The sequence below is a fragment of the Enoplosus armatus genome, chromosome 6 (genome assembly GCF_043641665.1).
Source record: "Enoplosus armatus isolate fEnoArm2 chromosome 6, fEnoArm2.hap1, whole genome shotgun sequence".
In the NCBI taxonomy this organism is placed as follows: domain Eukaryota; kingdom Metazoa; phylum Chordata; class Actinopteri; order Centrarchiformes; family Enoplosidae; genus Enoplosus; species Enoplosus armatus.
Genome location: NC_092185.1, coordinates 20,045,112 through 20,062,226, shown reverse-complemented (window position 1 = coordinate 20,062,226; position 17,115 = coordinate 20,045,112). Strand labels below are relative to the sequence as shown.

Genomic DNA, 17,115 nt, shown 5'->3' with positions numbered 1-17,115 from the left:
GCTGCAATACAGAGAGGTGGCTGATAAAAACTGCAGTATAGCAGGCAGCAAATGTATAGTAAATAAGTATGACCTGCACAACTCCATAACATTATGGGGCTGAGAAACATAAAAACAATGTACCAATGTACCATTATTTGGCAGCAAGTGAAAGAACACAAGAAAACCATGGACTAACAAATGTAACATATCAGTTGACCTGTATTTCTGACTATACAAAGGTGTGCAATGACGTCGCCCAGCTTGCTTGTCTCAAAACCTGTTTGTAAGGACAATGGGAACTGAACTCAAGTGCTGTTCAGTTGCTTCTTGATCAGTCATCCCATGAGGGGAGTTTGCTCCCCCAGTGCTGAAAGGGTAAAACTTTATTGATCCAACTCTTGACAATTGCTGAAAGAAGCGAAAGAAATAGATATGTATGATAATTAATGCTTACGGTGATAACTTAAAATCAAATTCTTTAACAGTGTCCATATTGAGAAAGACAAAATGGATTTTACAAAATCCAACCAGTAATTAGAAGCCCGATGCTGCTGGCATCTTTTCCAGAATAATCAACTCGAAAGAGAAAATTGATTAGTGAGTAATTGTGTTGAGAAAGGCACACTGCTAATATAGCAGCCACTGATCTAATTCTCTATTTCCCTGAGGAGCTCAGCTAGGGCAAAAATGTGCAGTAATGACTTAACTAGATTTTAGCATGAATCTAATCTACCTATGATTTTTAAGTGGTTCTACATACTGCATGTATTCCTTCTGTATGAGGTGCCGGTTTATGAGTGTGGGTTGCATAAGTGTCTGTAAGAAAAAGACAGTTCCTACTGTATACGATATTACATAAGCTCTATATTTATACTCTCTGCTATATGGATGTAGCTTATCACAGTGCAATGTTTGGAACTAATTATGGTATAAATGTAAGTGTTCTGTGCCTGTGAACAGAAAAAAAACTTCTCCTCCCCTCCCTCTTAGGCTCTGTTTCTGTCCCCTCGTCTCTAAACTAAAAAGTCTTTCCTCTGCATCTGCTCCCCTTGCCTATTGGATGTTAATCACCCTGACAGGGCTCCCTATGGCACACGCAAATGTACTGCCTCTACTGCCGGACTCTTTTTGCTCTGCTATGATTTGGCTTCATCACTCCCACTAAGACATTAGCGCATATGAAAGCACACATTATATATCACACGTGATAATACAGTTCATATGGGCATGGACATAGGCTCACACACACATGTCCAAAAAGTTGCCGCTCTCACTGAATATGTGCGGTCTGTCACGGCCAAAATAATTCACTTATTATGCATTTCAGTAGAGGTACTTTCTGTCATAGTTTGCTGGTTTCAGTGCCATTATTTGTGTTCTTGTTCGGAAAACTAACATTCAGTACAGCCTGTAGTATTATGTGGTTGTCATCACCTTGTCATTTCCTTGCTGTTACCAGTGGCAAACTGTGCTTTCATCAGTGCAGCAATGAACACTGAACACATAAAAACTCAACAAACACAGACACACACCCACACAGAATGCAGCCGGACAAGACCCCTCAGTCTCTACACTGAAAACTGAAATGAACTGTGCGAAAGTGGATCAATATGGCCGTCTTCTAATGTGTCTCCTGTGTGCATTGCTGGTTTCATCCCTCTGCAGTGAATTGTCGTGCTGGCAGCAGCTTTAAATCGACTGAATATCAACATACAACCAAAGTGATGTTCAAGTGGCGTCTGTGCCGACCTTGAAAGGGAACATTCAATGAGACAAAAGCGCAAGTGCAGGTCATCACTGTTGATTTTGCTTGGGTCATTATGGGTATTTACTGACCCTGCTATAAGGCCTTTTCTTCTGACCCACCTGTAGCAGCTGCTGTTTGAGCTTCTGCATCTCTGACAGGTTGAGCTCACTGAACAGGTCCGGCACAGGGTGCAGGCCTTCGCCTTTCCGCCCTGGTCGGTAGTCCCCGTTCATCTTAGCTAATCCGGAGCCGGCGTGGAGGTGGCCGTTGCGGCGGTTGCTGTCCTCATTGTTGCCATTAGCAGCAGGGATGGCGCTGCCGTTGGTGCCGTTTGTTCCGTTGGTCTCCTCGGGGAACTTGAGGCCCTCAACGCCGGTGACGGTGAGCGCCAGATGGGCCCCCGCTCCGTAGACGCTGTCGCTCAGGCTGATGTGGTGGGCCAGCTCCTTTCTCAGAGTGTTCTTCTGCTCGCGCTCACTCTTGAGGGCATCCAGGGCCTCCTCCAACTGACCCTCAGAAATGTCCTTCAGACGTAATGCGTCTTCCAGCTGACTGTTGAGAAGAACAGTCTCCTCCTCTAGCACCTTAATCTCATGTTTCAGACCCTCATATTCCACCTGAGGAGAAGCAGAAAGGACAGGCGGGAAAAGAAAGGAGTAGAAAACATTTAATGACTTAATCACTCTAAAACACAAGATTCCTGTTTGTTATGGACCGGGTGGCCCAATCCCAGGTCAAAAAATAGAGGACATGAGGAAGGTGAAAAACTGAAAAAATAGCAGCAGACAAGTTAATAAAAAGCACACATTGATAAGCGTTTTCCCCTTTAAAATCCTGACTAAAATCAAACACCCTACACACTACTTTTGACTCAGTACCTTGCTATTTATAATGTGACAATATAATATTTTGGTTATGACTGGTGCTTTCATACAATATTTAATCTAAAGATATGCCTGGGTGATGTGGCAACAGCTAGTAATTTGGATTTGATCAGGTAAAATGCATTAATTTTCATTTCAGTTCATAAACTTACTGTGACGTAACCTTTATAGTAAGACCAGCAATATCTGAGTCTTACATCACAAACAAGAGTGGCTTTATGTTGATATATGACCTTAATGTACTCCAGCACTGGTATTAGATATTGGCTCTCTGTAATTGGACGGGGGATACTTTGGCTCCTTAAGGGAAATAAAGGAGGATGAACAACTAGATGAGAGCACTGTCTGATCCTGGAACTGATACTGAAAACATAAAGGGGGCCACAGTCGAAGTTGGTTTTGGAAGCGATACTGGGAAACAGAGTGTGAGTCAGTCATCTTATGTGAGATGGGGGTTGGTGTCTCACCTCAAAAGTGATGACAAATGTGTATGGGACAAACTTGGCTGGTGCGAAGTGTAACTGAGAAATTAGTTGATTGAGTAAATGTGTGAGTGAAACGTTACCCCATAAAAAGGTGCTAAAATGGTGAAGGTCTCCATACTGACCTGGCTCTGCTTGAGTGTAGACACTAGTTTCTGCAGCGTGATGTTCTCTTCCTCCAGCTCTGTGTAATCCTGGAGCAGCCTGGTCTCTCTGAACTTGTACTCCTTGATCTCTTCCCTCATCCTGCTCCTCTGCAGCTCCAGCATCTCGTTACTCTGGAGCAGAGAAAGAAAGACAGGAAATAAGGGTACAATGAGGAGAGAGAAGGAAGGAAATTCAGTTTATAATCGAAATCCATGCCAGGCAATATCTTAAACCCTCCCATCAGCGAAGATTGGATGATAAGTCTCATAATGCTAAAATAAATCAATGTAACGACCTTGCATGCAGAAAGCAGTATTAGTCATACATACTTATAGTCTACACTCTCGGATCCATACTGGATGAGAAAGTTTATCAAACACTATCATTATCTTAAAGGCAATGAGTCAGCGCCCTCAGACTCCCAGACAGATCATTCTTTAGGGGGTACCTGCTGTGCACAGATAGAAACATGAGCATATGCTGGACCAGATAAACTGTCGATGAGAGAAATGCACCAGCCACAAAAGTCATAAATCTAAGTACAGTAGGCGGCAGAAGTGGGAATACATCAAGACCTCAGCAAAATCCTCTGTGCTCACAGGAATGCTAATGGTAAGTTTTATTCCAAGGAATACTTGGACTGTTACCTTTTCAGTTACTTGTTGGTAGTGGTGGTATAAGAGGGGTCATTTCTACATTTTCTCAGGCAGTAGTAGGCAGTCGTACACAGGAAACAATTGTTCTCCAAAGATTAACTACACAGTGTTTTCAAGTTAGACATGACAAGCAGAAAAGAATAGAACAGAATATTTAAACTCAGGCTTGACTAAATGTATGCAGTGCAATGCAACTACTACTGGACTGCAGCATTATATTAACTATGGAATACAAAACAATGAACAATTTACTGTATATGTGCGCATGTGTGCACTTCTCTCACTGCAGAGCTGCCAGCTGCTCCCCTGCAGCTCTCTGTGCATATGGCAGAAGTGCTGATCCAGAGACAGTATCAGGAGTGGGTGGGTACACACACACACAGGAGGAAGAAAACTCAGAGACCTGAGACACATATGGCCTCTTCAGTGCTTTGAATCTCCAGAACCTCAGTATATATATGTTTGTGTGTGTGTGTGTGTGTGTGTGTGTGTGTGTGCGTGTGTGTGTGTTTAGGGTGGATGACAATGGTGCTTTTAGAACAGGCAACTGGAGTGAAACTAAAGACCGTTATGATACTCTGAAGCGTTTGATTTGTACAGTGGCTGACAGCAGCTCCTATACTCTTGGAAGTTAATGGAGCCTCAACTGCAAAGTACACAGAAGTACAGTACGGCTGCCTCTTCAGCTGCACTGAAAATACTTTTATACTAATCCCGGAAAAGATACCAGAAACCAAATTACATTTTAAGAACAAACCTTATTACCATAAATAACAAATCATACAATAACACATTTCTGGAGGCCGTATTATTGATTATAATGACCTTCCCTTGCTACATGTTGTCCAATTACATATTCATGACAACGCAGGGAATTACACTGAGCTGGGTATGAAGTGCACAGGATTAGATGCCAATCATCAGTCAGTGTGGCTCTACAGACGCGTAGCTGATCAGGGCTACAGAGGCCGGGGTCAGGGACAGTGCGGCACACAACACTGGCAATGAGCCAGCCACAGGACAGAGCTGGGCGACTCACCCCTGATCTGGAGTTCACAGCACAGACTGTGACTGTGACAGCTTTATTGGATTCATGATACAATGGCAAAACATGGCAGAAGTCCAGTCATCTTGATTCATTCATGGTTGCTATGGCAATGGGGAATAAATACAACATGTTAACAGTGGATGGAGAATAAATATACAGTAAGGTGACTTTTTTTTTTGGAAAGTTTAGATATTTTTTTGCCACTTTAGACCAAAGTCAAGATCTGCTGTAGCTGACTGTCTTCTACATGGGGGGACATGGGGTGCTGTGAATTCATAAAAACAAACTATTTGTGGAAAGTCCTGTTTGTATGAAAAGGGTTACACTGTGATTTCAACCTATTTCTTAACTATTTCATGTTCTGACTAAAATAGGCAAAAAACAAACTTCCTCTGGCTCAAGTAAACTTTTTTCATCAGTTTTTTCTTGATGAATCTGTACACGTTAATAGTGTTTGTGAAAGGCTGCTCAGAACCTGCAAAAACCTTTTGATTAGATGCAACTTGTGGCAAATGAGGCCCCCAGTGAGGCCGCAACATCTGCTTCTCATGATGAAAAGGCGACTCCTCCTCCTCATTAATGGGCATCACACATGCAAATGAGGATTTCAGGAAGCCAAAAACCATCTGATGAACGCACCATCAAAGAGCCATGATCATGATGTAAACAGGTGACAGGTGTGTGTGTGTGTGAAGAATAACAACTCATCGTGAATATATCAGGTAGTTTTGTTCAATATGCTCCATAATGTGGAATATCTGGGCTTATTGACCTGTTGTGTCTGACATTACTCTGCTCGCATGACACATGTTCAGAAAGTAACACTTAAAGAGAGAACAACTCACAAACGCTCCCTGATGAATAAAGTGAATTAGAGTGTGTGTCCCGTGGGTGAAGTGCTGCTGGTGTGATGAGAGCAGCGTGGCTCACTCTGTCCCTCCACATGTGCCGAGCTCAGGGCATTTCACTTATACCCCAGCTTAGCACTGGATTTGCCCCCCACAATGGGGTCGTGGCCGCGGCGGCTGACCCCAGCTCGAACTCCTGCGCTGCCCGACACAGAGGCTGCAGACATGTATGAAAGCAATAAACGCACGCTTCGCATGTACGCACACACATGCACATTGTTTTCTCTGTGTGAGGTTTGACCCCTTTCTGCCTGCCACTGTGACCCTTTGGCCTTTATCAAAACACACTGATCTCCTGGAAGTTCATGTACAGTAAATAAGGCTGGACAAAATGTGGAAAATAGTCGGCTCAAAATTCAAGAAATTACCATAATGAAAAGATACTAAAGATTCAGATGCTAAATTTACAGTAAATTCTAAAACTGACATACTACAAAATTAAATCACACACCAGTTGCTACATTTCTACAATACACTACTGAACAAGACTGAAAATATTCAATATTAATATCCCTTCAATATCACCACTTAAAAAATATAAATAATAAACGTTACCAATGACATCTTTTTCCCATTTTAGTCATATAATTAGTGTATATCTACTCGTATCTAAGTGTACATCTACATGAGTTCTACTATCTGCAAATGTGATGCCGTTTCCTCACATTCATCATACCCGATTTCCTGTTTTTTCCTTGTCCAGCATAATAAAGCGCCTGTCTGCAGAAGGTGCAGACTCCGTCTACAAGCTCACCTCTCGTAGCTCCTGCACCACTGCGTTGAGCCTCTCGTTCTCAGCCTGGGCGTTGGACGCCACAGAGCGGCTTAGCGTCACGTCCGTCTGCAGCTCCAACAGACGGCCCATGTAGTAGGCCTCCTTAGAGGCCGACTCCTGCAGCAACGTCTCCTCATTGGTCTCGCCATCCTCTGCCACCTTCCGCTGGTTGGTGTAAGCCTGGCCGAATGCCTGGGGAGAAAGAAAAAGAGGGATGGTCAAAGGAAATGCAATGCAAAAAGACTAATAATGCAAAAGAATAAAACAACCAACAAACATCTTTTGCGAAGTCAGAATTGAAGTGACACTCATCCAAATCCTGTCATATAACATCAACATCCTAATCCATGTGAGGGATTTGCACCCACTGGCATGTAGAGTCTAACACATCTTTCACACTTATGGCCACTTGGTGCACTCCTGCTGTACTTTTGACCACCGACAGCACTGACAGCACACTTGCAGGGGCTGTCCCTCTAGGATACCTTGCTTTCCGTCTATGTAGGATGATGTTTCACTGTGATCAATAGACACACTGTTCCCATTTTCCTGACACAGGTTTTCACAGCGCTGAGAGCTGACTTGTCATGATAAAGGAGCCAAGGCTTGATTGAGAAAATCAAAGCACGCAACAACAGCAAAACAGGCCTACCATACCAGACCTACTGTACCAAACTAGTGCTGAAACAAAGCCCAGTCGACTGCAAGGACCAACAGCGTTTTTGCCAAAGTGAAATGTAGAGATATACAGTTACTCCATGCAAGGTTAAGGGAATAACATATCATTTATATTGTATGAACGTACAATTTTCCTGACAAGGCCGCCTGAATGTATGACTGGCAGCTGCAAACTCCTCGACACACATGCAGCCGCTGCCTTTGTAGTTCAATAAATACTGTGAACCATCCTTCACTTTCTCAGTGTAACAGCAGGAAAATATGGGTTTGTTGCCCGCCGTGGCCCCGGCAAGAGACAATGGATCAATACCGCTTCCTCTGAGAAATATTTTATGGTTTACAATTTGCCACATGAAACTGTAAACAATACAGCATGTATAGTTATTGCAGTCTTCAGCATGCAGTTCCTGGACAGAGTTACCCGAGGAAATTGACAATGCAGCCTAAATCATAAGGGAGTCATACATCTTGAACTAGAGTATTAATAATGCACAAAGAGTCTTCCCAGTCCCGCCTTGACATAATAACAACATTTTCTCTGTCCGAGATGAATCATTTATAAGCTTCATTACTTGGAGAAGACACAAGCTCCAGTGTGCAGCTGTCTTTTATCCCAACCGCACCAGCCATTTTTCATTTTTCTATTTACTTCTGATTGATGATCTAACAGGTGAAGTAAGCGGCGTGCAATGTGCTGAGGTCCTTCTGTTAGACAGGGGCAATTTATTACACTCAGAAATCTACTTTACTACAGATCTTGGGAGTATATAGAGCACTGGCACAAAGCAGAGGGGTTGTCTTGTGGATGTTAAGGATGAAAAGTTATGAGTTCACACCGCTGTGTTGTCGCTACATAAATTGGCGCGTGGTTTGGAATCAGAATCAGAAATACTTTATTGATCCCCGGGGGAAATTATACGTGGTTGTGTGTGATTGAATAAGAAAGTCTGAACGCCACCTAATTAGCTTTATTGATTCCCTCTGTCATCATCTGGCCTGCTGTTTGAATACTCATCACCAGCAAGCAGTATATACTGGTTAAACAACAGATCTAGTCAGTGTCAACACTGTCCTGTCATACTGATTGCAGTCATGGTCAAACAGCTCAAAATAAATCAAACACACACTACACTTTTCCATTCTGCCAATATGAACTCACAAATCATCTACATGCTGTAAATCAGGTAAATAAAGCACAATTCATTCAGAAAGGCACTGATTCCCTCAGCATTTATTCGAATTCAATAGACCCTTTTGTTTTTCCCTGTGAATTAGAAATGTAACAGTTAGCATACGAATAAGAGCCAGTAATAATCAGTCCAGTAAAGTGGCTGTAAATACACAGAACATTTAGTCACTCAGCCACAAAAAACTGTCCTCAAGGACTTGCTTTGTAATGACTAGAAAACACTCGTGCAAAAAAAAAATACTGTATTATAATTCTCTCTCATTTTCCCTCCACGTCTCTCGCCACCCCTCTTTTATTTCTCGCTCTCTTTCACACTCTCTTGTTCACTCGCCCCTCGTGCCCTCGCTCGCGCAGTGTGATTGTGGTGAATGATGAGGAGGGAGGGCCTCAGGAACAAAAACAGCTGATTAATTCTAAGCACAGTGTGACTGAATGAGCTCGCATTCCCGCTTCAAATGGGAGGCCGTCGATGTCCGAGCAGGCCTCACAGCAACAGCTGAGCCCTGCGAGCCCTGAGGACCGGCAAAAAAATCTGGACCTGCTGTAGCACTTCTAGTTGACTTGAATTAATATGAAACAGTTTAGATATTTACCCTTACTGTACTGTGACTGGTGGCCAATTCAAAACAGAAAGGGCTGGGTATTGTGTTAAATGTTTTGGTACTGATGCTAAAATTCTATCACATTTTTCTCAATAACTTTGTTTTGGGAATATAAACTTGTTTTTAGTTAAATTTAGCAAAATATCCCAAACTAAACAATGAGTTATTGTTTCATGTTTTAAAGCAACAGTTCAACATGTTGGGAAGTCTGCTTATTTGCTTTCTTGCCGAGAATTAAAGAGAAGAGAGGCGGAGACTTCAGGAAGTTACTGCTCCTGACCAATAGTCTGGCACATTACCCTCTCTAAAATCAGAACTTCTTGTTTTTACACTTTGGTTTTTGTACAGTTTAAACAAATGTGATAAAGTGTTAATTAGTGAGGCAGAATGTGTTGCCTCTGGACAGAGCCAGGTTGGCTGTTTCCCCTTGTTTCCTCGCTAAGCTAAGTTAAGCTAACTGGCTGCTGGCTTTAGCCTTACATTTAACGGACAGATATGAGAGTGGTATCACTCATCTCATCTAATTCTCTGCATTGTATTTCCCAACATGTCGTACCATAGGTACAGAAGCAGCTGTACAAAAACTTGCCCAAATAAAAAATGCAATTACAAAAAACTTAACCCACAGTCAGAAGGACTGCCCCAGTTGCAGGAAGTGATTCAGCAGCAACTCATCCACGGAGAATCTGTGCGTCTTGGATGCGTAACGAGAGGCAGATGGTCTCATAAGAACCCTCCTTCATGGGCTGAGCCGGGCTCCTCGAAGGCTGCCCCGCTCCATCTGCCTACTGCTCCTCTTAAAGGAAATCACAGTGAGTGACACTGATGGCTGAGGCTCAACATTTGCACATAAAGGAGCACAGTATGGCTCGGCCCTCCCGATGCTGTTGCGCCATAGCTTCTGGTGTGCTAAAAATAACACTGTGACAGCTCTGTATCTTTCAGGCTAATTACATGAGTGTCACTGACAATACTGCATGCTGTATCATTACAGTGATGGATTTCCACTGGCCCTGTATCTGTGTCCTAATTGGAAAACACAACACAGTTACTCAAGCCAGATAACATGTGAGGAAGAGTGCGGAAGATTAAAGTTTAATACCAGCTCCTCAGGATGATATTAATATGGAGTCACTGATTGGCAGCCTGTTTGGTTTTGTGTACTGAAAACCCCATAATGCATTCAACCTTGAGGCTCCTCGGCCTTCTGTGCCTCAGTGGATAAAGTCCAGACAATAGAGTCCCCTTCTATAGATATTCATCCCTGGGGCCATGGAAAGAGGAGTAGACACAGAGAACAAACCAACCGCTGCACCAACAGCGAGAGGAGGAGCGTGTGCAACCCTGAAATCCTTCCCTGTCTGGTGCAGCCCCTAATGAGGAGTCAGGGGAGGACCTGTGGGTGTGTAATCTTGTATGTGCGTGTGTGTATATATTCTATTTTTACAGAAGAAGAGGGAAACTAGAGTATTTCTACAACAGCAATTAATCTCCACCGAATGTTCGTGACTAAGGTGACGTACCAGGTCCACACAGCAGCATACACTGCAAAAGCAAGTTTATTTATAGATAGTAGTGTAAAGATAGCAAGGGATCTAGACTTGATTAAACTTTTGAGGTCACAGAGCAAAGCTTAGAGCTACTGTAAATGCACATGCTACAAGCTGGAGTTTAACAGTACGGAAACATGGAGACAGGCAAGAACACTTTTAGTGATCTATTTATGTGTCCTTGTGTATTTAAATTCTAATTAATGTGGATTTTAATTAGATGATCTGGATTACCTAATACATTAATAATGACGGTGACACTCCTTAATTAATTGTTAATCACTGTACAGTCAGAAATTAACTGATGCATAATGTGACAAAGAGAAAATAAAATAATAGATGTGGATTAAAGACAGATTAAAATAATTAGTTGTACTAACCCATTTATATTTTATGGAAGTAAAAGATGAGCGATGTACTACTTTTATTGCTCAGTCAGAGACAGGACAGTATTAAATTTTGATTTAAATATCAACCAAAAGACAGCTTGCCGGGGTCTAATCTCTGTCTGCTACTACAACGTTTTGATAAGTGATTGGGAAGCAGAAATCAGGGTATTAGTCAACGCATAAGAAGGAAAATTCTTATAAATAACACACACACACACACACACATATACACAGAAAGACACACACACACACACACACACACACACTGCTGTGTCCTGTCCAGATGGTCGGCCCAGCCAACCACATCAGGGATTTCAGTACCATGGAGAGAGACATGCAGGACTGCTGCTGAGAAGCCACGCAGCTGTCGGCATCATGAGGAGAACTGTGTGTGTGTGTGTGTGTGTGTGTGTGTGTGTGTGTGTGTGTGAGAGAGAGAGAGAGAGAGAGAGAGAGAGAGAGAGAGAGAGAGTGAGAGAGAGAGCGAGAGACAGAGAGAGAGCAAGGCAGATTGTTTCTTGCTGCAACATGTGTACCTGCATGCCAGGAAATGTGTGGGTTCATTTGTTTAGATTCAGGTCATTCACTTTATCTTGATGATCAGTTGTAAGAGTGTTTGAGACGAAGCCATAATCCATTAAAAAAAAAAAGAAGCACAGCACAGGGAGCGTAACGAATGGAAGAGACATAAGTCAGAAGCAGCATGCGATGTGTCAACCTCCAGTCACAACAAGACAACACACACACATCAGCCTGACGTGAGTCAACAAAACACAATCACACGAGATTTATTCCTGACTCACTCACTCCTTTTTGACAAATGCATGTTTGACAGCAGAACAAAAGTCTGAGGGAGGTTAACAGCACAGCAGGACGGGAAGACAAGGTTGAGTGTCTCTATGGTCTGTCAATTTGAATTACTAATGAAACAGTTTCCCCAGTTTGGTTAGTGAACAACCTTCACATCATTTTGCTCTAGTTATGTCCATGTCTCTAAACAATATTTTACTCTAACATGATTATTCTGATTATTCACTCCATGTTGCTAATCTACAAATTCAAGTTCACTGCTGCAGTTGCAGTAATGACTGAATGTCTCTGGGACTCACAAGAGAAGAACGGTCAAAATCAAAGCAGCAGAGGCCGACACATCCTGAACTTTAGTCTCTAGAATGGGTCAAACTCCAAAAACACTGGATCCTACATTTCCCATAATGCAACCCAATAACGTAGAAGACATTGTAAAACGGTTTGCGCGGGTTGAGTAGTACTGTTCATTACGAGTGCCCCTTGGGGGTTAAAGGAAGTTTCATACATACATACAATTCCCTTTCAGTAAAGAAACTCTGATGTACTTAAAACCCATATCCATGATGAGCCACTGGAGTAGGTTTATGAGAAACGTTGCCCCGGCACACTTCGCCCTTTAACAAGGACACAGACACGTCCCCATGTGCTTCTCAGCAACAGGGAAAAGTGCCAAGTCAAGAGATCTGTCATCTATAAAAACACACACAAGCACATTTTCACAAGCGAAGGGGAAGCTGGGTAATCATAGCCCAGCAAAAATGGAGGTCAGTCACACTTACAAAATCTACAAATAAAGCAGGTGATTAGAAGTGATTACGTTATTAAAAATACATTTGAGACAATTCAGCGACACATGTTTAACAACTGTTTAAAAACTGTGTACAAAATGTAGCGTATTGTCCTTTGTGAAGTTCAAATTACATAGTGATCACTAGATAAAGCGTTCAATTACTAAAAATAAAGTTTGGAAGTGGCTACAGCACATGCATTGCTTTGTGTGTGTGATGTACTTTCAGCAACAAGGAGTCCTTTACTGAATCAACAGGGATGTTTATGGTTTATTATTAGAAAACTGAGTGCCCAGGCATGCTCTACTGCACCATTTAAAGCTGGATGATATGAATGTTTTATAGATAGTAAGGAGGGTAATCGCCCTGCTTTCTGTTCCTCCTCACTGAAATGCTATTTAGCGCAGTGAGGCCTATTATTCCTCTGACAACAATATGCTATTATGCTGACACTCGAGGAAAGAAAATATCTATAATGCAGGACAACTGCTGAAAATAAAACGCCTTAATGTGCTTTATGGTGGAAAATCCCTTCCGGTTACAACAAATCCACAATAGTGTCACGTCTGTCGCTTCCTCACCAACACAATGTGTACAGTGAAAATGCTGCCAGGGGGACAGGCTGTGTTTAGTTAAAGAGATGTGGCTTGTTAAAGTGATTCAATTTGGCTCGAGTCTGCTCATGATAAGAAAGATGCCTGGATTATTTCCCAGACTGCCTCTGACTTACCGTATGTGTGCTCAGCCCGTGCCTGGCTGAATTGACATTGAATTGGTAGACAGAGAGGCAACTGACCGTACAATTTGTTTGCCGTTAACAAATGACTCCTGATTTCCCGATCTCCTCTTAACCCAGTGGACCATTACTGTATTTTCTCTCTTTGGTACATTTCTCAGACCAGAATTTAAATTCTTCGTACTATTTGTTCAACCTCCACATCATCCTGTCACTTGTGCACTTCATAAATGCAATTTCTCATTCTTTTGATCATATTGCAAATGCCTTGGCACATTCATGCAAATGATTATATACAATTGTCTGCGGTTTCCTACATTATCCAGTGCTTATGTCATGTTGATCAAAATGTATTATACTGGTTCTCTGTTGAATAGTCTTACCCCCCAAAACATCTAGGCATTAGTCCATTGCATAAATCATTACATGCAAAAAGGTTGTCATAATCTGTCAAGTATATTTTCTACACATTTCTATTAGACAATTTTTTGTAAATGTGTGCTGAATTGATGAATTGCTCTCCGTTGAATCTTGACTTTCACTAATGAAGGGGAATGAGTGAAGCGTTAGATCAACCAATGATCAACCAGTTCTCTAAAATAGCTCAGAGGTGCATCTCATGAACCTTCAATTGGCAGGCATATAGAGACAGAGCACAACACGGTGTTGGAAGAACAACAAGGAAACGAACAGGGTCAACAGCCGGGAAGAATTCCCCACACAGCGCTGCATGTACAGTGTTTCCTATATTTACATTTCTAATTTTGTATTTTTGTCCTTTTTCTTTTATGTATGCAATGGCATGGTCTGTCAACGAATCACAGAACAAACGGTTAAAATGTGAATTCTCTTGCAGTCAATCTCCCACATACAGTCATGCGTAACTTTTTACTGTTGAAATGGATATATGCCATATAGAAAAAGGGCAGCCTCGTCCATTTTCAATCATTGTCATGAAAACCAACTAATTAGCCATAGTTTACATCAGAAAATACTACAGAGTACACATAGCTAAGCATTTTGACGGTGATGCAAAGGATTTGAGCAGGTTACAGGCTTTTGTATGTCATCCGTTGTGTGGGGCTGTTTGTATGAATTGTTTTAAGAAATACACTTACTGTTTTGCAAATGATAAGGATGATTCGAGAAATGTACCAAAGCAACTGAGGAAAACTCTTAACTGTTGTTGATGACAAGCCATTATATCTTCAAAGACATTTTGTAAGACAGTAGTCACAATATATAAAGGACAGGTTTTACCAAAAAAATAGCAGACAGGGAAGAAAAAGCCCATTAGAGCACTAACAAACTGCACAAACTGTACCAGCTGTAACTGTGTCATCTGTAGCTTTCTCTCTGCTTGGTAATGTGCCCTGCAGGACATCCTGAGCAAGCCAAACACAAAAACACACGGCCTACCCTTTAGGCCACAGCACCCGGCACACAAAAACATTAAAAAAAAAAAACCCCATGGCTATATACAGGCGTACATGCACTTTGCTGGTATTCATCCTTTGAATCCTGCCATTCATTTGTAGAGAACAAGTGCCATCAGGCTGGAATGGAAAATAAAAACAACACTGAGTGAGAAGGAGGAGACGAGGCTTTAATGCAGAGTGCCCTGCGAGCGTCCTGACACAGACAGGGGGACAGGAAGAAAGAGGGAAAGACAGACAGACAGACAGACAGACAGACAGAAAGACTTGATTAATCAATGTTTCCCAAAGCCCATGTTGACATTTAAATGACGTTTAATTTGAACAATATTTCAACTCACACACACACATGTCAACATGTCCTCAGTGCTTTTCACGCTAACTCGTGGCAAATAACAATTTAAAAGACTGCAGCCCAGAGTGGGTATTTCTGTGTCTGAAGCTGCACGTTTGTGTGTGCAGGTGTGTCACTATGTGAGTGAGTAAAAGTGTAAAGCTGTGTCCCAGACATATCCTTCCCTCGGGGTACAACCTGATAAACAGTGATTCACTGAGGTGCAGTGAATCATGAACACTGAATTAACAGAACAAACAAGGCTAAGTGAAAGACTTCAGTAATCATGATACCTTAGGCCAAACATAACAGTATAAATGGCCTATTGACTATTTCAGTAACTTCCTCTGTTCTTCAAGTTCTTCAATCCTTTCCTATTTCTTTCTTGCTGCCCCTCTCTCAGAGGTCAAATATTTTCATCTTTATCCATCCTTGTCCAGAATCCTTTAAGTGGTTTGTCCCTCAATCGTAATCCCCCTAAATGACAATGGAACATTTCCATTCTGATCCCCAACTACGGACTGAGTCAGTGTTCAGGGACTTGCCTCGGGTGAAGAACAATTAGAGCGCTAATATAGCTCAGCCTACTCTGCCTCCTCTTTGCTACACACCTCCCTCCCTCCTTCCTCCCTCCAGTCCTCCATCCCTTTGTGTGACTAAGTGGTAGAAGTATTCCATGGGACAAGGAATTAAAGAAGTCCAGTTAATTTAAGAAAAAAAAAAGTCATGAGGGACAGTGAGCCTGGACAAGTCAGCTGAGAGTAATGAGGCTGAAATAAAAAGATAGAGGTGTTTGAAAGCTCGCAGGCTGATTGGTATTCTGTGTCAGTGCCAGCAGATGCACCCAGAGAGAGAGAGAGAGAGACAGACAGACAGACAGAGAGAGAGAGACAGAGAGAGAGAGAGACAGACAGACAGAGAGAAAGAGAGAGAGATAGGGAGAGAGAGAGACAGACGGAGTGACAGGAGACAGATTTGACTGATAACATTGTCTCCTCTCCCTGTGGTGGGTCTCTGCTGATAAAGAGGACTCAGCCAAGCCAGACAAACACAGGCTACAATGGAAAGGCTGGGCCTGCACACAGTGACCCTCTTGGTATTGACACATGGGGCCTCTGGGTGACTCAGTGCTTTTGTGCAGCAACAGGAGAGCCTCCATGCCAAGCCCGCAGACCTGTGGGAATCCTTGTACAGTGTACAACCGGGCACACTGCCGTTGAATCAGGCTACTAATAAGGCGACGTCAGCCGTAGCACTTCATCAGCCACATGGCAAGTCTTTACTCTGCTTTATCCTCTCCAAACATTTTTGTCTTTTTCTCTAGCTAGAATTCAACCTCTTTCTTGTCAGAAGAAATGTTCTAAAAGTTATGAGAAAGGGCTAATTTGTTGTTTGCCAAGCCATTTATTAAGTAACAACTGAGAGTCTACAGCCATGCTAGCAGTGCTGCGAGGCTGTACTTTGGCACCATGGCCCGTTGAGCTAAATGGTAATATCAGTATGTTGACTTGCTCACAATGACAATATTAAGATACTGATGTTCAAAGTGTATAGTGTTTTCCATGTTCACCATCTTAGTTTAGTGTGTTAGCATGCTAACACTTGCTAATTAGCAACACAAAGTTCATGTTGCAGATGAAGATTTATTAATCTCAATAAATGAAAACTCTAACCTGCCAGTTAGTCATGGCAATCCATATAATAGTTGTTGAGATATTTTCAGCTGGACCAAACTAGTGGACCAACCAACCGACTGACCAACATTGTGGATCATACAACAAAATGACATTGGCTGACTGAATTCTCAGGCCTATTACACTGTTTTTCTTTTTCTGAACCTTCCAGGCCCACAACAACATATATGTACTTCTTTCCTCTCAGCTCTTTCAGTTTCATGACCTAACTTGACATCAGCTCTCTTGTGATGGAGGATAGGGTTAATTAATTGGGTTAACCAGGGGATGATTTAATACC

General features: G+C 42.3%; 1 protein-coding gene across 7 annotated transcripts in view; it reads right to left on the bottom strand.

Annotated features, from left to right (window-relative positions):
- The window catches only part of bicd1a (bicaudal D homolog 1a), a 32,734-nt gene that overhangs the window by 7,614 nt on the left and 8,005 nt on the right, over window positions 1-17,115 (bottom strand). For 5 of the 7 annotated variants that reach the window (XM_070906891.1, XM_070906893.1, XM_070906895.1 and 2 more), the window contains exons 2-4: window positions 6,609-6,821; window positions 3,221-3,373; window positions 1,849-2,346 (exon numbers count right to left, since the gene is read on the bottom strand). In XM_070906891.1, coding sequence (XP_070762992.1) covers window positions 1,849-2,346; window positions 3,221-3,373; window positions 6,609-6,821 — 864 coding nt within the window. Of the gene's footprint in view, window positions 1-1,848; window positions 2,404-3,220; window positions 3,374-6,608; window positions 6,822-17,115 lie in introns of all 7 variants that reach the window. The other 2 variants (XM_070906894.1, XM_070906896.1) reach the window with 2 other exon arrangements.